Source organism: Pseudophryne corroboree, chromosome 3 (assembly GCF_028390025.1).
Source record: "Pseudophryne corroboree isolate aPseCor3 chromosome 3, aPseCor3.hap2, whole genome shotgun sequence".
NCBI lineage: Eukaryota > Metazoa > Chordata > Amphibia > Anura > Myobatrachidae > Pseudophryne > Pseudophryne corroboree.
In genome coordinates, this window is record NC_086446.1 from 204,926,002 (window position 1) to 204,953,474 (window position 27,473).

Consider the following 27,473-nt stretch of genomic DNA (forward strand, 5'->3'; position numbering starts at 1 on the left):
CCACCTTTTGATCATAAAATAAGACAGGTTCTCAAATTGGGTCTTCAGGATCTCAAACAGTTCATGTCTTCTGGCTCTCTTCAAGAATACAACTGCAACTCACACAAGAGGAAAGAAGAGGCCCTCTACAGTTAGCCATTTGTAGGGGTGCTGTGAAAGGAACGGTGTGTGGGAGGATGACAGTTATAATGTAGAATAATTGTGCAAGACAGGTAATAGGTTAGCAGCACGGAAACCTGCACTTCTGTGTTGCAAATTATTCATTGACTATTTTTAATTTAGAGGCTTTACCAGCATTTTCTCCTCATCAAGGCTTGCAGCTATTGTATTGGTCAGACAAGAGGCCGGGGGATGCCTGCAACTATTTAAGTAGTGTAGATCTTTGGGTATAGGTAAATGACTTTATTCTAGTTTGATTTATTTTATTATTTTTACTAAATATAATCCCCCTTTTTGTGGTGTAGCTATTTCTAAATTATGTTGTGGTATGTATGGGTCAGAACAGAATAAAACCTCAAATGATAAATGGAAAGGTCTGTATAATATGCACCTTATGCAGACCTTTCTTTTTCTCTTTTGACTTTAAGACTTTCTCTTTTATACAATGTCACATCACAGAATACCCTCCAAAAATGTATTTTATAAGTCTTCCTAAAATTATTTAAATCAATGTTGTTCAAACCTCTATAACCTGGTAATATAATTATGAAATATCTCTATGACAACTGTATGATGATTAGAAGTATACAAAATCACAAGCCATAACCAAATATCCTATATATAGAGTGGCTTTTTATTGTTAATCCTATTTGACCATTATCCTGATAACACCCATCAGTCATATTTTGGCAACACTTAACTGTCACCACTCATTGTTAAAAAAAAGTAATGTTTTTAACACTTATATGTGACATTAATTCATTCACTTTTTGGTCACAGAATTATACAACAAACAGGATGTCACTGTAAAGTGCTATAAAATAATCAATATCTATGGCAATTTTCAATGCATACTTTGGTGTATGTTAGCAGTTGGACTTTCTAATTTATATATGCAGCAGGGTATGTAGGATTTCTACAGGGACACATGGTGAATGAGGCATCCGAGCACCAGTTAAAGCTTTAGCTCACAGGTTCTCAAACTCAGTCCTCAGGACCCCACACAGTGCATGTTTTGCAGGTATCCTCACAGAATCACAATTGAAATAATGTGCTCCACATGTGGACCTTTAAAAATGTGTCAGTGAGTAATTAATACACCTGTGCACCTGGTGGGTTACCTGCAAAACATGCACTGTGTGGGGTCCTGAGGACCGAGTTTGAGAACCTCTGCTTTAGCTGTTCCAGGATGCATAGCTTCACTCCTCTATAACCCCGCCTACAGGCATTGGTAGCTCAGTTTTAAGTTGGTGCCTGCAGCAATAGCAGGTGGACTGACCAGTGGGCTTCTGCAGCCCAGGAAGCTTTTTTTTTTTTTTTTTTTTGCTTCAACTGAATTTTTTTCTCAAAGCTAGCAGCACTGTAAGTCAAGGTTACTTCAACGCTGCAGCTCCATCACCCCCCACACCGGCGCTGCACACTCCCACTGGCTGTGTCCGGGTAAGAGGGTCTTCTCGCTGGACCCACCATAAAACCACAAGTCAAGTACTGCATAGACAAAATAATGTTACAAATATATGTTAACTTTGCTATCAACACATTTAAAATTATTCGGAAAATTGAAAAAAAAAAAACCATGTTACACTAGTCTTTAATAATGTCCTCATGTTTTTCTTGTACGTTTTAAGGAACATAAACAATCCTATGAAACCAAAGAAAAACTTTATTTATATCATAACTTTAAATGACAGTGTCACTTCCTTTCTTTGTTCAACTCCATATACCACAAATACATTTTATTACACTGGCCTGCTGTGTATATTGTTTTCAGTTTTTAATAATTTTCTGCAGATTAATAGCAGAAATCTTTTACTTAAAAATTGAAAACATCACCATTTTCAAGATACCGTTGTTTAATAGACCAGTTGCAAAAAATAATTTAATATATAAGTTACTTACTAGTTGGGTTGAGCAGCCAATTAACCCCCTCCCCACAAAAATATATATAAATAACACTTATTCTACAAAGTACACTTAATTAATTTGATGCAGTCAATGAAATGTTCTGGGTTCTTCATTAAACAATTTAATAACATCTGGAATGTCGGATTAAAGATGAGACGCAAGGCATTTTAAAGCAATTGATTTTTTTCATCTTCAAACATACAAAACAAACATAAAAAACACAAAAATCACATACATTTAAAAATGAATAAAAGTACACACTTAAATGGTTTCAAAAGTCTTGCTGGTTGTGCTGTGTGATACATGTAGTTTTGGTAAGCCAGCACAACTAAAACACACTCACCCAAAATACAAAGTTATGACCTCAGAGGCCTTTAGGCAGTGTTTTTGTCCAGTGTTTTTGTTTTTAAAAGAATACTCCTTTCAACACTAGAAAAGTATTGCACTGCCAGCAGAAAAGAATCCTTTGTACCAAGCCATTTTCAGCATTATTGCCCACTCTTTCCAGCCAAATTTGTTTTCTTACATCAATTTGTAGTACCACTTAAAATACCATGAAATGGCACATGTCAACAGTGGAAAACTTTCCATTCATACTGGGAATTAAGTACACAAGATCACAGCTTTTAGGTGGTAATCTGTTGCATAATCTACAAGTCCACTTTGTAATAGATGATTTAACTGTGCTTATAGTGTTCTCGAAGCCTATATTGTGCTAGCACAAGTTACCCCCTCTTGAAGTTGTGCTGTGATGCTGATTTGTTGGCTCAGTACACATTTCTTAACTGCTAGACCAATGAGGCCACCTCTAGTCATAATTCTGTTATTTCCAGAGGGCTCTCCATTATAGTATCTCTCAGCTTGTGCATTGGTGTGGACTTGGCAGATTCTGTGCGTGCATTTCTCTCACTGAATACACAGTTGTCTGTGTTAAGTGTCTCCAAGGATCGTCCCAGACCCTTTTGGTCATCCTCTGGCAAGCTATTCATGTCAGAAGTCAAAAGAGTTCCTGTGCTGCCATGAACAATGTGAATTCCATCTGGTCCCTTTAATTCTACTGGCTGCTTATGTTTGAAACGTAGAGAACCATGTCTTGGACTTTGATCCTCATCTTCATCCACATCATTTTGGATCAACTGTAATATAAAATAATATAACAATTAGCATTCATAGTTCTTTTTCTATTAATAGTTCATACTGCTGCCCTTGTCACCTTCCTATACTGTATCATATTGTTTCAAGTGAAATGGTGAAATAAAAGCCAGAACAACATTGCAAACGTTTGGAGTACGTAACCAATTTGAACCTTATAATTTGTTTTTGGTTTATCACACATGCAAGTATAGGTTTGAGGTCTCATAACAAAACCACACTGACAATGGCACACAACAATGCTACAATGTCTCAGAACAATGGCACACAAACACTCAGATTGCCACTGCTTTAGAAAACAGTGGTTAACATCATAAAAAGTAACCTTTGATTATCTGTGGCAGTTAAAAAAAAAAATTAAGATTAATTACAGTATTATTAAAAATGTTACACAATTCTCTTTTTTTCAAGTTAATGTTTAATGGATAATTAATATTACCACAATTTAGTGTCAAAGAGTTGTCCTGATTCAGGTTTAAGATTAGGATGATTAGTGAAGTACTGTACTTAAAAAATAAAAACATAAAAAACAGAAATAGTGAGTAAAACTTGCTGAATGCTGTCTCATTCTGTAGTTCAGTAGTGTGTACTGTATGTTTTAATGATTTGTGTAAGAAAATTGCAATTTGTAGTACAGTAAATGTTCTATTTAAGCGGATTTATATCTCATTCACCACATTATTTAAAATGCAACCATTGTTTCTATCTAAATTGTCTATATTCTCAGATTAAATTATTTTATTGCATATGACTTTTATTGGCAAATATGGGGGAAATTCAATTAGCCACAATAAATTACAGCAACCAATTGATCCTCAGATAAAGCAGTTTTAATTAGGACCATAATAAAACTCTATTTGTAGACACACAAACCCTGAAACATTTCCATTTCACAATGGAATGACTGTAAATACCAGTGCTAGTGGCTGGCAATCATAACACATGTGGACAATCAGTAGCACAACTGTACACCCCCACATAACTGACCCTAAGGATGACAGGTAGGCACAATTATTGATTTTATTCTAAATTTATCAATTCAAAACTTTTATCCTAGGGGTGCCGTCAATTTTTAAGAAATCCCAAACACTTGTGGGTGGTTTTGCCAAAACACGATGAACCAAAAAAACACACGGGGGGTTTGCGCACATCTCTAATAGAACTAGAAAATGCAGCAACAAAGAAGATTGACATCACAAAGCAAATGTAGATCCGCTCCTATACATACATTTTCTAGGTGTATAAATAAAATAAAAATGTTAACATCAAATTTATACCTTTGTTTGTTAAACATTCTTCAATAATGAGAAATAAAAGACATTTATGTTGTGTGAGCGGATCTGGCATGATATACTGGGAGACAGGATGCCGGCTGTCAGTATACTGAGAGCGGCATCCCATGTGCCGGAATCCTGGCACCGAGTCTGGCTTTGCTCACCACTGGTTCTATTCCCACTTTTCTGGTAACGTGGACCCACCAACCGAGTGGAAATTACAGGCCGGAGTCCGTATGCCGGTCGTCTGTAAAATGCCAGCAGTTGGGATTCTGTTGTCAGTCTCCTGAACTCTGGGATCCCGGCAGCCGGCATTTTGTCTGCATCCTGTGTGAGCAAATGCTGTAGAGCTGCTAAGCATTGTGGAACAACATTACTAATTGGAATTACACAGCCCTGGCAATGATCATGACACCCGTCCTAGAGCATGAAACCCCTGGCAACCAGCATGGATCCCAGAGCATGAAACCCCTGGCAACCAGCATGGATCCCAGAGCATAAAACCTCTGGCAACCAGCATGGATCCCAGAGCATGCAACCCCTGGCAACCAGCATGGATCCCAGTGCATGAAACCCTTGGCAACGAGCAGATAATTTACAAGTAATTAGAAGCTTTACTGTAGGGCATAATGTATGCGGTGTGTGTCATAATATGGTGCAGGGAGCATTACTATGTGGGGTTAATATAGTGGAATTTATTTTAATTCCCTGTGGTGGCCGTGATCTGTTGCTGCAGCATGCAGGGTCAAAAACTAGGGTGTAAGGTAGTCTTTTCAGGTGAGTCCACGGCAATTTTTATGAAGACAACGTCCCCTTTCTGGGAGCGTGCGCAACATATTTTTATTTTTTATATCTTTGGGGGGCGCATTTTTGTTTTTTATGGCAATGGAGCGCATTTTTAAATCTCGCACTGGGAGCCAAATTGGCTAGAAACAGCCCAGCATATGAGCATGGGATAATTAAAATATAGGTTTGTCAATCACTAAACAATGTGAAAACTTTCCCTTTTATGTCTGGAATCATGAATACATGGTGGAGAAAATAGTACATTTAAATGGCTACTGTTAGAAAATGGCTTAAGATGCAATACAAAGTGAAATCAACATTTTTCTCAGGACAGTTCCTCTAAAGTGGGGGGGGGAAACTTGTGCAATATACTAGTATTTGCTAAATGTTTTCATTGTTAATATACAGGCAAGTCAAGTGCTGATAAATAATGCAAGATTATTAAATGGTAGAAGTATTAAACAAAGAAAATGTTAATTCTATGTTTTCCCCCAGTAAACATTAAAGTACTGTAAATATTCACTGTTTGGCTGGAGCAATAATTGGGACAACATTCTGTGGTTAATGTAATATTGCCGTTGCTATATAAAGTATTAAACAGAAAACACACCATGCAATCCCATTTCCCACAAACCAGGCCTTACTGCCTGCAAACCACCACTGCAAGACATTCTACCTCTGTGACTGAGGACTGGTCCCCAGTGCTGGTAGTGGCCTTATGAACCATTCTTTGTGCTAACAATTTTTTCAGTCTCATATAGTCATCCAGCACCACTTTCAGCAGGGATCCCTGTGTGAGGATGATGGTTAGCATTGCACATATTATACAATATTACCACTACACTTAGAATCACAAAAAAGATTTTAAGGCAAAGTTAAATATATATATATATATACAGGGGAGGACGACGGCAGGAGCCGAAACGGCTGTTGGGAGCCGCGGCTGGGTTGGATGCATATCCCCAGCATGGACTTTGTTTGTGCGGATATTTAAACCATGCTAAGTATTTCGTTTTTTTGCATGCTGATTTTGCACAATTCCTAGTATCTGTTGTCCTGGAGTGCTGGTCTCGTCTGCAGCATAGCCCCTGCTGGAGCCTCATGGTGTGGATGTAACTATATTGAATACATTGGCCAGGCACCCTCCAATGGTTACGTTTGGTGTTGTGCGGTTTACACATGGTTGCTCCTGCTCACTAAAAAGTGTACGTCTCTGTCCGTATGCAGATTGGCACCTGTCACTTGCACCTCCTTATGCTTGACGAAAATGGGGAGAGATCAGGAGCGCAAACACAGACTGCATGCAGTAAGGGCTTGCACAGAGGTGCAGATATGCTGTCATTAGCTCTATCACTTGCTGGTGACAATAAGGACAGTTGCAGCAGTAGCCAGCCAATTCTGATTGGTTAATTGCAGTTTGAACTCTGAATCTGGTAGGTGCTTTCTTTATCGATTACGCTTACAGTATATAAGATATGATTTTCTTGCCATATTTTAGAACTAATTTTTGCTAGTTTAATTTGTACAGGTAAAGGAATATTATACCTGCTGTAATATAGAGGGTTTTTTATTTGAATAAATGTGTTTATCATTATAAAAACAAATATTAAATAACTTTTTCTTGCTTGTGAACTGGTTGGATGTGGTTTATAGATTTTGGTGTAACTAGAACATTAGAAAAGGGAAGAAAGACTCTTTGTTGGGGCACTCTTACTAACAAATTAAAATGTAACTTTTAATGTGATATACTAAAAAACAGATAGGAATATCCTTATGCAGAGAAAAGTCTTCTATATGTAGGTTAACAAAAAGTCACTAATCTACAGTTATATAAGGGTGTGAAATCACCTTCCTAACAACAGGCAAATTTGCATGTGCAGATTAAAAAGTACTATTGCATTTAGACATCCTCTTAGGTCTGCTGAGTTACCAATAGTTGTACTTGACAACCGCTGCATTCTATGTGAAAAAATGAACACATATATGAATGTGTTAGCAACATGATTCAATGTAGATTGGCTACATATGGTACTAAATATTTGCCTATGGCTACCTGACCAGTAATGTCACTGCAACCTCATGGTTAAATATATGCTAGCCTGTTTACCGATATTTACCTTGAGTATGAAGTATTCACTAACAAGTGGGTACCCTCTTTCCTGTTGCCCCTAGCAACCAGTTATGATAAGCAATATATGCTGAACTATTATGGGCAAAAATGTAAGGGTTATGAGCAGTAACAATTAGAGATATACCATTTATAGCAAAAAACTTGTGTCTTTATTACCCTGTAATATTTTCAGCGTATCTACTTGAACGGTATATTCTTTTTAAACCCTACTCTGTTTGCAACATTTCCAGTCTGTAAGAGCAGTATCCCCCAACTAGCATCAACCTCTAGTTGATAGAACAGTTCCCTGCTTATTGACATGAAAGATAGGATGGACTCCAATAGATTAGTGACTTTTTGTTAATAAGTTATTTTTGTTAACCTACATTTAGAAGACTTTTACTGGAGTAAGGGCACTGCTATCTATGTTTTTTTTAATATATCACATTAAAAGTTAAGTTTTAATGTTAGTAAGAGTGCCCCAACAAAGAGTCTTTTGCCTTTTCAAATGTTCTAGTTGACTTTGGGTGCACCGCCAACAGGAAATATAATTAATTTCCCGAAAGCGGTACATTATACATATATTGTTGGCCTACCAATATTCTCCGAGACTATCAATATAAGGAATACAGATCCTGTCCGGAACCTCCTTTGTACATTGGCTTAACCTAGAGATTATGCTACTGACACAGAACTTAATGTACAGTATCTTGAGAGGTCTCCAACTCAATTCATAGTCATAAATATGCTTTTAAGTACAATATTTTAGAACTATTTTGTGGACCAAACTCAGCTTCAGTCATTGAAATGACATGTCTACAAAAAAGTGGCATCAACTATAAGATAACCACAAAAAGATATTTTGCAACCGGGAATAAGGAACATATTGCAGTACATAAGTGCAAGGTGATAAAGGCACCAGCCAATCAGCTCCAATATGTAAATTAACAGTTAGGAGCTGATTGGCTGATGCGTTTATCACCTTGCACTTGTCACTGCTTTATCACTCCCTTATGCCGTCTCCAGGCTTAATACATCTGCCCTATTGTATGTTAAGCCCACCGTATTACAGATCTAAAAAGATGTTCTTCACAAACTCTGTCTTGAGAAACAGCAGTCATTGCATAGGACTGTATTGCTTTTTCTATCTTCTACTATCTTGGAACAAGGGAAGGCCAGCAATTCTGTACAGAAATGTTCTATAGAGACTGCAGATGCTCCCAGGGGCATTGTATTTGCTGTTACAGTAAGATAATGTGCTATGCTCTCTGTCCTGTCTAGCACCCTGCTGCCTGGAGGGGATGCAGTTAATTTGCCGGCTGTCAGGATCCCAGCGGTCAGGATACAGACGCTGGAATCCCGACAGCCGACAATGCCAACATCTGGAATCCAGGCGCACAGTGGCTATTCCCACTCGTGGGTGTCTACGACACCCATAGAGTGGGAATAGAACCTGTGGTGAGCGCAGCGAGCCCACAAGGGAACTCTTTGCGCTCGCCACCCTGCTGGCATCCTGGCCGCCGGTAAATCATACTAAACCTGCCTGGACCATGTTTAATGAGCCTAGCATTCAGTTTCCTGCTCCTAGCTCTTATGACATAATTTGATGTGGGGCAGGGACAACAGGCCTGGCCCATGGCAAGTGCCTGTTATGGCACTGTTTTACATTTTTAGTTTAGAGTCATCATTTTCTAGCAAGTAAAAAAGAATGTGAAACAATACGAATAAAAAAAATTGTGAAGCAGTGCTGTTAGGTCCCGAAATGTCTTCCTTTCAGAATTGTGGATTAGTTATGCTCGTCTTTCTTACTTCTGAAAATATTTTTTTTTTATATTTGTTTCCTCACCTTAATAGGTCCTTCTCGCATGATCTGTCCCAATTTTGCAATGTTATCATATTCTTGAATTGCCGCACGAAGGTAGCAGTCATCTTCTGGCTTAGTGGCTGTTGGCTCACGGCCAAAGGTACCCTAAAAGAACATAACATTTAAGAAAAGAAAAACAATTATTACAAAAAATCTCTGCAACACTAGATAGTATAACAATTTATACGAAAAACATATCATACAAAAATGTAAAAGTATTCAAGGGGTTGACAAAATAGGTGCAGATGGGTCAAATTGTGAGAGCTTAAAGTCTGAAGGAAGATTAAAATGCTGAGACAATATGATTAATCTGAATTCGGAGAGACATACAGTAGTAGTTGGTGGTTAACCCAGAGAAAGTAGTGGTGTGGTGATGGTAAGATGAGTGATATTGAAGTAGGTTTTAAGAGAGCATTTGAAAGATTGAAGAATAGACAAGTCTGGTCAGGCAAGGTTTAGCGCTCAATTAGTAGGCAGCAGCATGGGCGATGGGTGAAATGTTGCAGGTGTGAGTGAGAAGTGGTTACTAGAGCAGGTAAGGAGGGTGAGGTGGGGATGCAAATTCTATCAAAGAAACAATAGCTTGCTGAATATTTGTTACTTCACATAGATTTTAGCAAAATTAAAAACAATTAATTTGTATTGGAAGCAGGGATGGAGTGAGATTTTCTTCATTGTTGATAAAGGAGCACTTTTCCAGGTGGCCAGATTATTTCAATTGCTAGGGTTGAGATTTGGATCACTAGAAAATATGGGGGGCATGTATCAATCTCGGAGAGAGATAAAGTACCAACCATTTAGCTTCTGTCATTTTAGACTGCTAGAAAAATGGCAGTTAGAAGCTGATTGGCCGGCACTTTACCTCACTCCAAGATTTGTTAAATCTCCACCTATGTGTGGTGGCTGTAGCTGCTTCATAGAGAGAGTGTAATGTTATAGAAACAGGACAAGGTAGTAAGAGGCTAAGAAGAAAATCACATCACACGCATTAAGTGTAGTTGTGTACACATGTAGCCAGGGAAGGGCGCAGTAAGCAAGGTAAGACCTAAGGAAAGGAGGCTTTGGTTGGAAAGTGGGAAGGGCCTGCTGTAGTTGGATGAAGTTCATGGAGTGTCCATCATGATAGGTGGAATAAGATGTCCACTGGAGGACAAGAAATATTCACATTAAATATTATATACATAGATATCGAAACAATATTGCATTGGTAACTAGACTTACTGGCATTTTCTATGGGATGTATGTTTTAAGAAGTCTGGTGTTCCATACAGTTTACTATAATGCAGGTCCCGCACCAATCTCTGTCACCCAATATCACACATATCTATTAACAAAGCATACCTTTATATGCCAATTTTTTTATATTTTATTTTTTAACATGGTGCTTGATTGGCACGTTTTATATAGAAATTGGTGAAGTATGAATGGGAAAGTAAGAGTAGGGATTATAGGTTTTCAAATGCGCCCTAAATACTAAAATAGCTATAGTACTAGCCAAAATTAACCATAGCACTAATGACACTTAGGGCCAGATGTACTAAGCGTTGAAAAGTGATAAAGTGGAGAATGATAAATTACGACCCAAGCAGCTCCTGTCATTTTTCAAACACAGCCTGTAACATGGCAGTTAGGAGCTGATTGGCTGGTACTTTAATCACTCTTCTCTTTATCACTTTTCAATGCTTAGTACATCTGCCCCTTAGGAATAAAGTAATTACATGTGTTCTTGCTGGGCTGTTCCAAAGATCTGTGATGTCACTCAAGTTCTCAGGTAAATCATCTTCATGCTCTGCTTGTGCTGCCAACTCCAAATTCCTACAGAAAGGATCCAGCCACACAGGGTTCGCCCTATTAAAAAACAAGCCATAATCTAACATATGCAACTAGTCCAGTAGTACACATGGCAATATCTCATTGGTACGCACAAGTCTGTTACAAGTAAACATAGAATTTTAAAAAATTGCAAGGACAAATTTGCAGTCCACCTTACAAAAAAGAAAAAAGAAGGATATTTCTCAGAGACATCCTTCTCTTACATGGGAACATATATATGAGGCAGAGGCAATGGACAAACCAAAATCCATCACTGATACTATAAGTTTTATCTATTTAGTTTTTAGCCTTTACATTATATTTTTGTGTGTGTACATTTATATGAGTGTATGTGTACACTAAAGTCTTCTGTGATACAATACAAGCCAACATCCAGCATGGACACCTGTCCACCTGCTCTCTCCTTCCTTTCCTCTGAAAAGATGCAATCTGAGTATTTTTCTCAAGTTTATTTTTCTATGATCTAAAATAATTGGGCAGGGAAGAAGGTAGGGTGCCTAAAGACCTAGCACTGGCGTTGGCTCAGAAGACTGTATAGGGTCCTAAATTAGTATCAAGTTTGTAAGCATTGGTTTGTTCAGTGTAAGGGACTTATTTATCAATTGTTGATAAATAACTAAGACCATTTGAATATAAGGCCAGATAGAGGCCAGGCAACAGTCCCCTTAAGAATAATGGAGACTGTGGCCTGCAGCGCTAATTAATATTTTGTATTACGCTACTGTAAAATATCCTGATAGTTTTCGCATAGTTTACATAGAAATGTGCTTGATAAATAGACCTCTTAGCAACATAAAAGCTATTTGGGATCATTCAAACTTAAACAAATAGAGCATTTAACCCTATGATAACTGAAAGGCCGCAAGAGAGGAGGCACAATAGTTACAATCAAGCACAGACAATAAGGGTATGGATGCATTTCTTGTATATGCTATAGCTTTGGTGCAACAATATGCAATAAAGATGAGGACTGTTAGCAACACTATATAACCACTTCTGATTGGCTGATTGAAGTTGCAGAAGCCAATGAAAATGATGTCACTATGCTGTGGCCAGGCATGTCGGGTGCTGGATTTGTAAGTGTGTATGCACATATCGTTTGTGCAGAACACTTACCAAATCATTGGACTGGTTGGCCTGCCATGTGTGTACCCAGGAGAAAAAGTGCTAATGGGAGATCTGCCTACTTTCTTGGAAGTCCAGGAAGTGTCCCCCTATTTTAATAATTACACTACTCCAGAAGAAAAAAGGTAACTCTGCTATAAAAAGTTATAACCTTAGTTGACATCAGGCTTGAAAAGACCCCCCAACTGTCTTTCCCTTCAGATAGGGAAATCTCATTAACTATTTTATTTTACCCAGAAGCGTATAAAATATATTTGAACTCACCCTTCAAATGAGTACTTATTTGTATTGGGCATGTCGAGAATATCCATGAAACCTCTGTTTCCTTGAATAAAACAAAAACATTTGATATCAATAATAAGGTTCTCAAAATGGGTAGTGATTCACTGCATTTAATGAACATCAAAACACTGTTTTAGCTGAAGTTAAAAACGTCTTCACAAATACACATTGCAAGCCTCCCATATCATTGTGTGTGTATATACACTCTGCTCATCACAGGTCAGTAGCAGCAGCAGTAATGGGAGATGCCAGCTCTCTTTCATAGGTCTGCTGACAATAATGTATATGGTACATAGCTAGTGTAGATTCAAAGATACAGCATTGCCATTGACTGGTGCATCAATTAGTATTTCTCCAATATGAAGTAGTGCATTTTCACAGATTTCCTCTGACCACTCAGCTGTCCTTTAGTTTAGATGCATCACCGACCTGATTTTGTCTTTAATTAATGCCACGTTCAAAAAAAAAAAAAAAAAAACAGACTCCCTGGGATCTGGCCAATGCCTGCTTCTCACGGGTTATATAACCTTTCACCCATAGATTCCAGTGGCTAAAATCACAGCTATTGGGCAGGACCACGTTAGCCTTCTGCTCACCAATTGTGTATATTGTGTTACCGCATGCGGACGGTCAGCATAACATACAACATCCCTGCATTATTGTAGTTTTATTGTAGAAATGACCTATTACATGTTAGTCACACATTTAAATGAAAATGAAAGGGCTACACCATCTTCACTTACATTGATGCATGCCAATAACAAAAGCAAAACTCACCAGTGGATCCGGCTACTATCGCTTTCAGTTTCCTCTTGTGTCTGTATAATGTAATCACAGAGATAATCATATTACTGTTACTGCACAGGTAGCATTTTCTCAGGAAAAAAAGAAACAAAAAAAATTATATACATTTGCTGACTTTATAGATCCATTTCCTGCAAATATTGTTTATTTAAAATGGGGAAGTAGTTACGCGCCCTGGCTATCCACCATAAATAAATAGTTAAGAAACTAAATAATCTAGTCATTATGATAATTATTCAGGTCCAATTTGGTTGCCTGTAACTGTACAGTAAAACAGATGAACATGGTTGATTACTAATCACTGCGGATGGGCTGATGCTCAGTAGCCGACTTCCAGGATATTGATCCTGAGCAACTGTAGAGGTATTGTCAAATCCACAGGGGGAGTGGCCTGGGAGTTCTGAGCCAGGTTACAATCATTATTTAACCACCAAGCATGTTTCCATGGATATCTTTCTATAGTTCATTAGAACAATGCAGAATTTGAAACAGTTGAGTGCAATAATTTTTAGAAAGTTATTTAGGTGAAACTTGTATTTCTCAATAGATGTCAGCATCAGATCACATACTAACTGGATGCAGGGGTGTAGCGAGGGTGGCTCTGGTGGAGCGCTGGAAAAGTTAGAGGCCACACCGCCGCCTGCTCACCCCCTCCTTCTGTCCGCTATACCACGGATTGCTGTACAGGCAGCCACAGAGTAGAAGGAGGAGAAGCAGAGGGGTGCACACTAATACCCCTTTTCCACTTGTAGCGACCCATGCATATTGCTGGGTTGGTGACGCTGCTGCTGACGCGGCATGGGCGGCGCTGGGAGATCACATGATCTCCCAGCGCCGCCCTTCCATTCACTGTGAACGGGAGCTATGTCGCCTCGCCACGGCTTCCGTTTACACTACACAGCTTACCGGGTTGAACACGTGTTCAACCCGGCAAGCTACCCGGGTAGGATTCCCGGATCACTTGATCCGGGAATTTGCAGGGGGACCCTTTTCCACTAGGAAAAAACACGGGTAAATGCGCGCCCCCGCGCATTTACACGTGTTTTTAGAGCTAGTGGAAAAGGGGTATGACTTGGAAACTAGGTAGGGAACAGGGCAGGTCAGAGGAGCCAGCAGGAGACAATGACAGCCAGCACATGCCAGAGCTCTCCCAGACTCTTAATCTTCCACTGTCTGCTTGTAGCTGTGCAGCAGGATACTTCTGTCCTGCTACACCACACTCTGCTCCGGCTGCTGCAGCACCTCTCTCTGCCCCGGCTGCTGCAGCACCAATTCAGTACAGGGGAGGGGGCGCCGAAACATGCCCTCCGGGCACCATGGCACCTAGCTACACCTCTGACTGGATGACTATTTAAGTCATGCATTGAAATAAAAATACCCTGAAACCCAGGTTACTAATGCTGCCAAGCTGTGCAACTAATTTATCATCTTTTGCTGTATTCACGCATGTGACTTTATGTTTATGATGCTGGTATCAGTCCATGCCAGTGGTGTAACTACTGCCCCCGCAGCCCTCGCGGTGGCTTGGGGGCGAGGGGCTGCGGGGGCGCAACCACTGATTTAGCGCAGATTGACATGCGGACGCGCGTCCGCATGTCAATCTGTTCTCACTAACCCTCCCTGCTGTAAGGAGGGACACGGAGGGCATAGCGCGCGCCTCTTCTGTGTTCCTCCTGCGTCTCCGGCGGGTCTAATAAAGGAAGTGCCGTTCGTGAGCTCCGATTGGCTCACGAACTGGCACTTCCTTTAACAGACCCGCCGGAGACCCAGGAGGGACACAGGAGAGGCGCGCGCTGTGCCCTCCGTGTCCTTCCAACACAAAACAGAGGGGGAGAGCGAGGGAGCGGGGGCACACACTGGGGGAGCATATGTGCACTGAGGGGGCATATATGGCACTGGGGGGGTGTATGTGTACCTGGCTTGGGGGAGAAAAATTTCTAGTTACGCCACTGGCCCATGCTCTGGTGTTCAAAGACTGAGACACACCAAGGTAACCTGCAACAGCCAGCCCTATGGCAAATGTAACATCTGAGTATGGCATCCCATGTACGTGCGTAAGCATCTGTGTGGGCAACAACTTCAGCGTCATGCCCACGTGCATTTGAATAGTTACCTCTTAGTCCCCACCAGAACATTTCCTTACATTTAGAATACTGTGCCATGAATCCGTGTACTGCATCTACAGTATCAGGTGATTTATAACTGCAACTTTATTTTCTGTACATAAACAGGGACACCACCAGCATGACACTTGGAGCATGCTGGTGCTTTACTTACACAGTCCGATAGTACCAGTTCATAAAGATAAATAGCATGGCAGCTAGAAACAGGAGTATAGCCAATATAATGATTGCCATCTGCAAATACAAAAAATGTGTACAACATTGTGATTAATAAATGTAATGGAAATATTACATACAGTTTACAGCACTTTTAAAGGGGAAAACAACGGCACAACTGAAGCATCAATATAGCCTACTGCAGTGCTGATAACTCAATAGCAGACATATGTTCTAAGAGTAACCTCTCTATTCTCACTACAGGTATGAATGACTCAAATAGAACACCTACCTGTAAAGCAGTCAGGTCCTCTGTAGTACCAGCTGCTGTGGCTGGCTGAACATCCAAAACATTGTAGTTGCGAAAGAGATTCCGTAATTGTTCTTTATTCTCATCGATCATCTGTATAACTCTTGGAGAAAGATAAATACAGATTGCATCAAACTATAGAGAGTATACCGAGATGTATTGCGCAAAGTTCATACAAGCTGAACAACCAAGAGCTTGTTTCTAATTCTCATACTAGACCGAATGCATCTGCATCTAGCAGTTGTTTTGCAGAGTGTACATGCACTGCATCACACATACGCATCATAATGTATCTCAGAGCGATCCGGATGCATCTAGGCTGTTTATCTCCGTCTATGAATTGGGAGCTACTGTGTGTGATCAGGAAAACCTATTTCAGTCCTCTCTCTTGCACCTAGTAAGGGAAGTGACTATAATAGTGATAACAGCTTCTCTACTGGACACAGGGCTGGGAGCCATGCAGTCACATAGATTCTTGATGCTCAGATTACCGGTGAATACTAGCATCAGAATTCTGTTCACTGCTCGTGTATGGAGTTTTGCCATGGTTGCATGAAACACTGAATCAGGCTCAAATTGCACATATTCCCTGTGCTAATAGGCCTGATTCAGACTTGTACGCAAATCCAATGGTTTACATACAAATCTTATGGCTGGCTAACTGTGGCGACTGGGACTGATGTACAAAATGAAGCGTTGCTCCCATTTGTAGTCATGCCAAACTCAGCGCTGTGTCTTCAGATGCAGACTTCCCGGAACTGGCTGTCCATTTCCAATAAGCTTCAGCTTACACAGACTGGGAGAAAGCTGTGATGGCCGAGATAGTGATCCAATACTGGAAGACGCAGCACTCGGATCACAGGTGCTCTTAGGAGTCATCTTTTCCCTACAGACGCCAGCTGGTGCATTTGCTGTTTAGTTGTACGATATTGCACAGCCGCTTCCCTGCAGCTGTGCGATACCGAACATATCGGAATGAAGTCTAATGTCAGCTAATTATCAAGTTTCTTTCAATTATATATTTTTTTTTTTACCACTTAGTCAATGCTCTCACAGGTTTAGAAAATATACATGTGCTATCTCATTACTAGATACAATTCTACAGGATTAAGGGGGGTATGTACTAAGCAGTGATAAAAGTAGAGCATTGACGTAACATTTATAATTTGCATACTATAAAACTTATACAGAGCAGCTGATTGGTTGCCATGGGCAACTTCTTCACTGGCTCATTTCCCCACTTTTATCACTGCTTAAGTACATGGCCCCCTAAATCTTTTGAACATGCAGAAAAATTTGAGGAGGTGTCCCAGAGGGTGTGTATTGCGCGAGACCGCCAGTTAGCATAATGATGCCAGCATCCCGGCAGAGGAATGCTGGCGGGGCCATGCTGTGGGCTCAGTGGGGGATCTATACCTACTATATGGACACAGAGTAGGAATAGTCCCCGTTCTTCATCATGTCGAACATCGGGATTGTGAGGGTGCGGGATGTGGGGGTAGGTAATGGTCGCATAACTACATCCCGGCCCACTACCTTTTCCACCACCCTCTAACCCCCACCATGGTTCGCTGCCGGCATCGGCAAGTGTGTATGCACTTGCCGATGCCGGCACCCCGCCGGGTCCAATCGCTCGCGATGTGTCGTTTGGGGAGGGGCCTTTGGACTATTTTCTACTCCATACTCACTACAATTACACCTCACCCTCCGTTTCAGCCACCATGAGGAGTATTTCAGTTTTCTGTCCTCTGATGCAGCAATGTTTATATACCCTGTACTTGTTCTACTTTGTCTTGTACTGTAAGTCACTGTTTTCCTGTTTTACTCATATGTTTATGTACTTTGTTAGGCGCTGCGGAACCCTTGTGGCTCCAGATAAACAATAATAATAAATGCAAACCTTCCATGTTATCAGATAAGCAAAGGCATCTGACACAAATGATGCTGACCTCCCTTAATGACTAACTTACTCATACTGTACTTACTAATTCACAATGACTAACTTACTGTAACTTATGAACATATCATAAATTGGTGGGAATAGGAAAGGAAGCTATTTGTTTTCTTTTTTGAAACTCCTATTGGCACATATATGAGAAATTAAAATAATTTATATATGCTTGCAACACTTATTGGCAGGATTGGACTTCCAACATTCATTTTCTGATTCATCCAGAACTAGTTCCGGATTTATACTTACAGTTTCCATACCTTGAGTCTGGACCATATCTGGACTATTTGCACGCTCTTCGCAACACATATAATAATACTGTATGCGAGACAGATAAAGTACCATCCAATTATCTCCTAACTGCCAGGTTACAGGCTGTGTTTGAACAATTATAGAAGCTGATTAGTTGGTACTCACTCTCTCCACTAAGGCCCCAAAAAATGTCAAGAGAAAAAAAAAATTAAATTTAACATGATTTTTTACCTATGTTTTTTTTTTGGACAATTTAATTGTAGCCATTATTTTTCCTAAAAATGACAACTTTTTGTGAGAAAACACACATCATCCGGGATAAGTTCCTGTATCCACATGGAAATGGGTCAGTTTATCACGGATTTCTTTTTTGCCTACCTCAGGCAGCTGAAAACCAAATACCCAGTCAGTGCCAGCTGGTATAGCCATGGGGGAGTCAATTAGCCAAATTAAATTACCTCGGCTAATTGAATCCCCCCCTTTATCTCTCATCAAGGCACAGCACCCCTATGTTCTTTATCTACTATTCAAATCTGTCAGCATTTGGACTAGGTGGATATATTGGCACGTATTTATCAAGGCATACATTAGATCTTTTAAATAGATTGGCTCTTTGGTTATGAGTCATTTATGACTTTTATATGCTACAGTATGACATGTTTTAATATATGATAATTCTTTTTGGAAACTAATAAATATATCCATTGTTGAACACACTTTTCCATGTGTTGTCTACTTTTTATTTTCTTAACTGTTTATTGTATAGTTGGAAATGAACTGAACTCAGCTACAAATTAGTGACTTTTCATGTTATCATTAATATCAAGTAATTTTACTCTTCAATTATAATGTGAAAGAAATAATAAATGTCCTAATGAAAAACTTTGAATAGCCTTAAGTAAACTAGTGACCTCAAAATATGCCTAGTGGCTGCAGGCTCCATAGGATAGTTTATATCTGTATGAGCAGCTTACCGTTCCACATCAAGTATTCTGTTGGTGTCACGATTTACCACATGAATCAGCATGTCAGTTTGTGCGAAGTTCACTCTGCCTTTTTTGTCTACGTGGAACTTCAGAAGAAACAAAAACACATTATTGGTTAGCTTACAGCAAGTAACTAAACATCTCCCGAGGCTAAATTTTGAGAATTTACTATTTTTTCCTCCAAATCCCACACATACTTCTAGTATAAATTAAATTAAATTTAGTATAAATCTAGTATAAATAAACTTAAGTAAAATAATAAATTGACCTACTTGACACCCTTAAATTTATAATACTCTTTGCTGTAAGAGATACAGGGGGATATGCAATTAGCTCCAATTGTTTCAGAGCTAATAAATTCACCCCCCTAAGTATTCAATTACAGGCTGTTTTCATCAGTTTTGAAGGCATTTTCCCCAATGTCTTTTCACCTTTTTTTTTTTTTTTTAAGTGAAAAGGAACTGACGAAAAATGCTTCAAAATAGTCTAAAATGGCCCGCGTTTTGACAGAAAACACATGGATTCGCCGATCCACGTGTTTTCAGCCCCTGTCACATTTTTACCTAAGTGAAAAACAGCCCTGCTATTGCACAGCACAAATCCCCATTCACCCTAGAAATAACAAAAAGCTCCGCTTTTTTCACCTAGACGAAAAAAACTGAGCTAATTGAATACCCCCATAGTATTGATACAGGCATTTATCGGACACTCCCTCCTCCTTCTATGGGAAATTTAAGTGGTTGATATGACGCCCAAGCAGGAAATGCAGAACAAAAGAAAAAGTACAGTACTTAACATAAAGCCATTTCTGTGCTTCTCCTGTAACCCTAGGCACATGTCTGTTGTGTCTGCACCCACTACCCATCATTACCTGTACATCATCTGTGTTGACAATGGCTCCTGTGATATTAGATAGCAAGCGTATAAATTCCTCCTCAAATTCACGTACTCTATCCGGGATCTCATTAATTACAATCTTTAAGCGCTGGTCATCCCGTAAAATATATATACCAACGACAGCAGTATCGTTGTGTCCAGCCAGGTCCGAAGCCATGATGTCCACCACAAAATAGCCAGGATTGTATGCAGTAAATAGGTCAAAAGTCCGAATAATACCATCAACATTACCTGTCACAAAAGAAAGGATATAAATATGTAAGGCAATAAATGTACACTACAGTAGATTGATGATCTTGCGGTGTTGTGTTGGCATCTTGCTGTTAGTGTGGTAGATAGGACAATAGCAGACATTTTAAACAATGATTTCTATCTGTTATAAAGTGGCATGAGTGTGCTGAATAAAGATCCAGGTTATCACCATCATGGAAAACATGTTGTAGGGAACCTCATGATATAAGATACATACATTACCTAAAATATAGGTATGTATGAGTAGTCTAAATCCTCAGTCAAAAAATAGCACTCTGGACAGACATTGGGTATCCTTCACTTCAAAAACTACATGACAGTCTCCTGACACTAAAACAACTTTGTAATAATATTAATAATAATAATAATACAAATTATTATTATTGATTTTTTTCAGAGTACTCATTATTGCAACTAAACTTTTGTTTTGCTCATTTACAGTTACAATATTAATAAAACAAAAATGGAAATTACAACTCCATTGTAACTGATGTAACTTTTGGGGAATGACCTGTAACTAAAGAAAAAAACAGAAACTGCCCACTGAGACACAACATATCAATCCTTATCTAGTGAGAGACCTGGACATACTTAACAATAGCTGCATCACAAAAGCAGCTACTTCTTCCATGGAAATCCTGTGCTTGTAGTGGAAAATTCAGTGAGCAGCAACACACAGATGGAATAAGAGGAAGTCTGTTTTCTACTCTCTCTCTATATAATATATATATATATATATATATATATATATATATATGTCACGTTTGAATACAGGAAGGAGGATCACAAATTATATGTGATCTAAGGTGTGGTGATTATCTGCAGGAATAATCACCAATAATGTTTTCAAGTGACTGTGTATATATATATATATATATAATTTTGTATTCTTTTCAGCCGAGATGTGACAACATGGCTGACAGGCAATATCCTGCATTTGACCCCAATAGGCCAGGCTGGGAGAGATCTGCAGAGCATAAAGTTTGAGATGACATGTGCAAGGACCAGACCAGAGGTTATAAATACTGATAAGGCCGATTTGTGTGTTGGGTCAACAGAGGGGCTGTAAACAGACCAGGGATCCCGTTTCCTGGCTAATGTCATAAACCTCACTTCCTTTGAAAGAGATTCATACAGTACACCCCTTACCTCCCCCCTTGGCTGTTGCTAAGCACCAAGTATGTAAAACCTGGTGTAGGTGTTTTGTCCAGCAGGAAAGTGGTTTAAAAATCCCAAGGGAGGGGGCCTGATGAACCTGGAGACTATATCTGTCCCACTCATGAAAATAGAGGTTGTGATCTCTTGGGGACAGCTAGTATGCTGGAGATGACCTCAGTTATTCTGTGAAGCCCCCACGGCAGAAATCTAAAATTTGCTTGCGTAAGTGAGTAGGGTTTCTGTAAGTTTTGTTTCCTTTTCATTTGTTGAGATTGCTGTATTCTGTGTGTGTTTTTAAAATATTCTTAATAATCTTTGTAACCTTTTTGTAACCAAAGCTCTGAAGTATTCTTGAAATTAAAACCCTAATTTTAGTTCTGATTTCTGTTGTTCTTCTGAACTCAATGCCTGTGTGGCTCACGCTTACCTATTTTTCTAAGTATTGCAGTGTGTGTGTGTGACAGGTAAAGCTAAAGACGCCTGTAATGTCCGTAATACAGATGTGTCCACATACATCTTTGCTATATCCCGCCATGTATGGCACAGTTTTGCATGCCATAGACTCAGAGATTTAGCCATGCCTTGTGATTTTTCTTAATTTGCCTCTTTAATATGTTACTTTATACATATTCTATTATGACAAACAAAAATTTTAAATTTCATACACTCGCTAGTCATGAAAAACAGCTTAGCCGTGTTTTGCATGTTGCGCCAAATTTGTAAAAAAGCAAAGATGTAAGTGGACACATCTGTATGTTGAAAAGTCTTTGCTGGTGGCAGCTGAAAGTATTTAAGTAATCCCGTGTGTCAAAAGTGACCCCGTACGTCGCATGTGGCAGTTCTCAAATTGGCATATTTGTGGAATTGGCAGGCAGCGTCGTCACAATATATATATATATATATATATATATATATACATACATACATACACACACTGTTATGTTGTTCCGTCATTTTGACGGGCTGATAACTATCTCTTTATAAAGGCTCACATTTGCGTGCATTAGCATTGAGGCGGCATTTAGGACTTTGTCTTGAGCCTTTCAAGAAACTAGACAGTAAACGGACATATTGTTTTGGATGAAGAGAAAACCTCCAGAGCTATAGTGTGCTATAGTGGCCAAATTACCTAGGGAAATAATGCAATAATCACATCGTACTTCACACAAGAACTTTAAAAATTTAATTTACTAATATTAGGTAAACATGTAGTGACTAAATTATCCATTTACTTTTATTAGAATAACTTGGGCAATTAAAGATATTACTAACTAGATGTAGTGTGAGGAATTTTAGGTGCCTTCATTATCTGGAAGGTATGCATGAATTAATAAGAAGTAGTTTGTAGCTTTCTCCTTTCAGGTCAAACATCCAGTATATGTTCTGCATTGTCAACCTGAAAATTCAACACGATCCGGTATGCAAAACTATTAAAAGCTCTGATTATTAAACTTTTCTAATAAAAATATTGTTGCCATAAGCTATGGTTCAGTGAAGAAGTGTCTATAAATAAAACAAATACCCTTACCAATGACAAAAATAGTTTTCACTTCCTCTGAATAGTTTGAGTTGAGCTTGATGTAGTGAATGCCCAGGATATTATAGAACACCAGGCTATTGTTTCCCACATCAGCATCAAGTGCTAAAACTTTTATGAGTTCGGAGCCCACTTTGGCATCAGTTGCAACACCTGAAAATAAAAAATACAAAGAATACGAATAAATCAAAATTAAAAGCTTTATATGAAAACAATGGTTCCTGCATGAATGGTCGACAATGTTAAGGTCGACAGTCATTAGGTTGGCCACTATTGGTCGACAGTGACATGGACAAATGGTCGACACATGAAAATGGTCGACATGGATTTTTGCACCGTTTTTGGTGTCATTTTTTGCATAACATGAACCCCAATTAGTGTACCGCATCCCCTTGCATGGCTCACTTTGCTCGCCATGCTGCGGGCAAGGTGCCTCGCTCCGCTACCGCTGCGCTCGGCACAGGTTACTGTTCCCAATCATAGTCCAAGTGGATGGTAAAGTATGAAAAAGTTAAAAATCTATTTAAAAAAAAAAAAAAAGCCATGTTGACCTTTTCATGTGTCGACCATTTTAATGTGTCAACCATTTGTCCATGTCGACCATGTTACTGTCGACCAATAGTGGTAGACCTTAACATTGTCGACCATCTGAACGGATACCAAAAACAATATAGTAACACAGACTGCCACACCAACCCGAAAAGTAAAAATGACTTCATAATAATATGAGAATGCTGCTATAGAGCAATCAACATTCACAAAGTCTACTTTTCTGAACTACTTTTTTAGATCATTTGCAGAAAAATAAAAAATGATTTTATGTACCAAAATAATTGCAAAATATTACTGTAAAAAAAAATCTATTAAAAGGAAAAGTTAAACTCCAGTGTAATTTTAAGTCAATATAACATGATCTAAAAAAAACCCCACACACTATGATAATAAATTATATATATACCTGTATATATATATATATATATGAGAAAAAAAATATCAGATGCACATTATTCATTGAAGATATAATTCATATGTCAGATTATTTAATATGCATTACAAAATAATACATTTAATTATTGATCCTCGCTAATAAATTGTCAGAGTATATTGCTAACTAATGCATATGCATAGTGATAAAGGATAGTAACATATGGCAGGATGTAATGTACCCGGAGGTGCGGGATGCCGTGCAAGCTGACATTTTTTTTAAAGGGGTATGGTTTTGCATTGTAAGTGGCTGCCCCTTTAAAAAAAAAAATGCTCAAGATCGTCCGGCATCCCGGACCTCCGGTGATCTCAGACTCCAATGGACTTTTCATGGAACAAATCTAAAAATATCTCATATCCTGAACAAATTATATTTCAAATTATGGATGTCCAATATAATGACATTAGTTACCATAATGTAATACTAAATGATGTTAAAATTTAACAGTAGTAAATGAAATGTATTAATGATCATTGTTTCTTTTTAACATTTATTTATATAGCATCAGCATATTCCATTGTGCTTTACTATTTCGAAGCAATAAAACAAGCCTAACTCTGTATATTAACTAATAGACAATATAACGGGCTTGCTTGAAAATTACAACCTATTGGGGAATTTAATTTTGAAGTTAAATGTAATACTGGTCTAGCCAGACTGCTCTGTGACTGATCTTATAGCGCTACTAGACACAGTTTCCACTGCAATGTTCATGGGGTCAGGGCCGTCTTAACAGTAGTGTAGGCCCTTGGGCACAGCAATGCACTGGGCCCCCTACCCATCCTCCAGCGGTAGGGGTGGAGGGTGCTATTAGCGACAGCTTTGATGTCCAGTGGGCGGTAGGGGAGTTCTATCTTCCGCTCAGCATGTAGGACCTGGAGCAGTAATTTCTGCTAATTACTCCTTTACTGCACAGATGGGGTGGGAGGGAGAACACTAAACTGTATAAGGGGACATTGTGCTGAATGAAGGGGCCCTGGTACATGACTTCCAGGGTGCTATGGGGTGTTTAATACGTAGGGTAGGGTAGGATAGTGGTATGGGCTTAATATTTATAATTTTATGGTGGGAGGGCATCTTGCTTGACTGCAGATATATCTCAAGTTCCTGGAAATTGATTTTGTAGCTTTGAATGGGATAAAAAATAAAGCTATAGAGCTCCCCTTTCAGGAGGTACTGGGGACTTGGGGATCAGAGTTCAGGAGTCAGAGTAATCCACCAATAAAAATATAAAACTGCATACCAGGCGTGTGGTGCTGGAGCAGTGTCCACCTGCTTGATGGCTGATATCTCTGGTTCTGGGCATAGTAGAGACAAGCTGCCAGTGTCCACTGAAAGAGGAGAGCCCCAACTTTTGCAGTATGCCATCAGAAACACTCTAAGTTAGACTGAACCTGAGATATATGGCTGGGAAGAGCAATTAACAGACTTGGATGGGGACCACTGCTTTGAAGTCAGATATCTCCGGTTCCCCTGGGGCCCTTGGGCAAGAGCCCATTGAGCCCATATGAAAAGACGGCCCTGCATGGGGTCAGTAGTTTGGCTATAAAAAAAGAACTAATGTAATTTATTCATGAACTGGCTAATGTTCTGGTGGCATACAATTGCTGCTTCTTTTTAACATTGCTGTAATGTAAGGCATAACCACAAAGAGATTGCTATTCTGTAGAAAACTATTCAGTTATGGATTTTTAAAAGTAAAATGTAACTTTGTTAAAATACAATCTTCCAATGTGAACCACAGAAGGATGTGCAACCCTAGCACAGATTGCACTAGAATGCTTTATGTAATGTATAATGTTCACTAGAAAGCTTCTGTATTGTACAAAGGTCAATAGAATACTCTTACTGTTACTATTACTGTTTATGGATATAGCCCCACCACATTTTACAGTGAAAATGCAATCATTGACATATCCCTATCCCATTGGAACCTGAAGTCTATATTGTCACTTAAAAAACTAGGGTCCAAAGAAAACCCACGAACATTCAGAGAGAATATACAAATGCCACACCAATAAATCTAGCTCTTTCACACAATAAATGAACATATATTTCATTGGCTATATAAAACTACACTAAAATTAGTTAAACCACTCCTGCATGCATGATAGTTTGTTGAGATAGGAGAGCCCCTCCAGGACAAAAGTTGCCAGGTCTTCCTTGCTGAAGGACCTTACACACCTGTGTCCACTGTGTTACTACTACCTGGTATGGCTTGCATATCATGTTATATGAGCCAGACTAATTTAATAAACAGACTATGATTTATCAAACAGACACAGACGTGGTGCAAGGCTCTTGGAGAAACACAGTACAGCTACTGTATACATTGAGACATACATTGACTACAGTGCACAAACATACTTTTTATTATTATAGAATGCCTTTAAAAGGCTAAAACAATAGAAATGCTAAAATGTGGGAAATAAAAAAAATATTTTTGACATGCTTGAGATTTTACCTGCTGTATACTCCGTTTTTGTGAATCGGGGTGGTTGGTCATTAATGTCTTCAAGATAGATCCTCACTTCCTGCAAAGTGGAGTCTATGCTGGGATCAAAGGTCTGGATACCTGTAGACCTCATTGCTTTTTTGGCTGACCAATTTCTGTTGCTGGATGCTTTCACTATCAGAGAATAATATGGTTCCATTTCCCTGTCCAAGTTCTTCAGAACATTCATTTTTCCTAATGGGGTCAGTTGGAAGCTGTTTTGCTCATTGCCAACTAAAGAGAAGAACAGATACATGATTTATGTTGACAGGGCTAGCTATACACTATTAGCCTGATTCTGAGTTGCAAGAAAAGCACGGTGCCTTGGCAACATCTGATTGGGGTGGTGGCTGATTTCACACAGGAAAAGTACAGAAAACATACATACAGAAAGAGTTTACTAAGGACCAACTATTAATAAAATAAATGTATAGTATTCCACAAATGTGTAGGTGGTGCTCATAAGAGTTGAATTTGTGGGGATTACTTGGAACTTGGAAGCAATAAAAAAAAGAAAACTTCTGTTGGTGCACACTTACATAAAGTCAAGAAATATGATAATTCTAAAATTTACATTTTAATATTTATCCTTAAACTATCAGGTAGGCATAACATGCTCACAAAAACAATAAATAGCGTCCCTGTTACAAAATAGAAATATATGTTGCAATAAACACATTAATTACCATAACATATGGCCATGAAAATAGAGCAAAAATATTTCTAGGTAAATTCAATCACTACTAGCTATATGTGATGAAGAGAGACCTACAGTATATAAACAAATGTGCACATAAGTAATTAAGTATAGGTTGATCTACCTTAAAGCACAAATGTTGTAAAATAAAGGGCTCTGATGTACAAACAGATAAATTGGTCATTTGTATAATACAGAGATCATACTTGCCTACTTTTGAAAAAGAGACTGGGTATCTGCACACTCACCATATATTATTTATTGTATTCCTTGTGAGTGTATGTGGTTCATCACCATACATTCACTTGGCAAAAAACCCTTTCGTATATCATAAGTATTATTCAATATACTTAGGGGGTGCTGTCAACTACAGTGTATTGA

At 38.9% G+C, this 27,473-nt stretch overlaps 1 protein-coding gene across 6 annotated transcripts in view; it reads right to left on the bottom strand.

Moving 5' to 3' along the window:
• Positions 1-679: 679 nt before the first annotated feature.
• The window catches only part of CDH23 (cadherin related 23), a 1,868,204-nt gene continuing 1,841,410 nt past the window's right edge, over positions 680-27,473 (bottom strand). For 3 of the 6 annotated variants that reach the window (XM_063958781.1, XM_063958782.1, XM_063958780.1), the window contains exons 41-51: positions 26,366-26,629; positions 22,908-23,069; positions 19,944-20,200; positions 19,061-19,158; positions 15,866-15,986; positions 15,572-15,651; positions 13,268-13,308; positions 12,473-12,533; positions 10,969-11,098; positions 9,233-9,355; positions 687-3,200 (exon numbers count right to left, since the gene is read on the bottom strand). In XM_063958781.1, coding sequence (XP_063814851.1) covers positions 2,877-3,200; positions 9,233-9,355; positions 10,969-11,098; positions 12,473-12,533; positions 13,268-13,308; positions 15,572-15,651; positions 15,866-15,986; positions 19,061-19,158; positions 19,944-20,200; positions 22,908-23,069; positions 26,366-26,629 — 1,661 coding nt within the window. In that variant the 3' untranslated portion in view covers positions 687-2,876. Of the gene's footprint in view, positions 3,201-9,232; positions 9,356-10,968; positions 11,099-12,472; positions 12,534-13,267; positions 13,309-15,571; positions 15,652-15,865; positions 15,987-19,060; positions 19,159-19,943; positions 20,201-22,907; positions 23,070-26,365; positions 26,630-27,473 lie in introns of all 6 variants that reach the window. The other 3 variants (XM_063958779.1, XM_063958778.1, XM_063958783.1) reach the window with 3 other exon arrangements.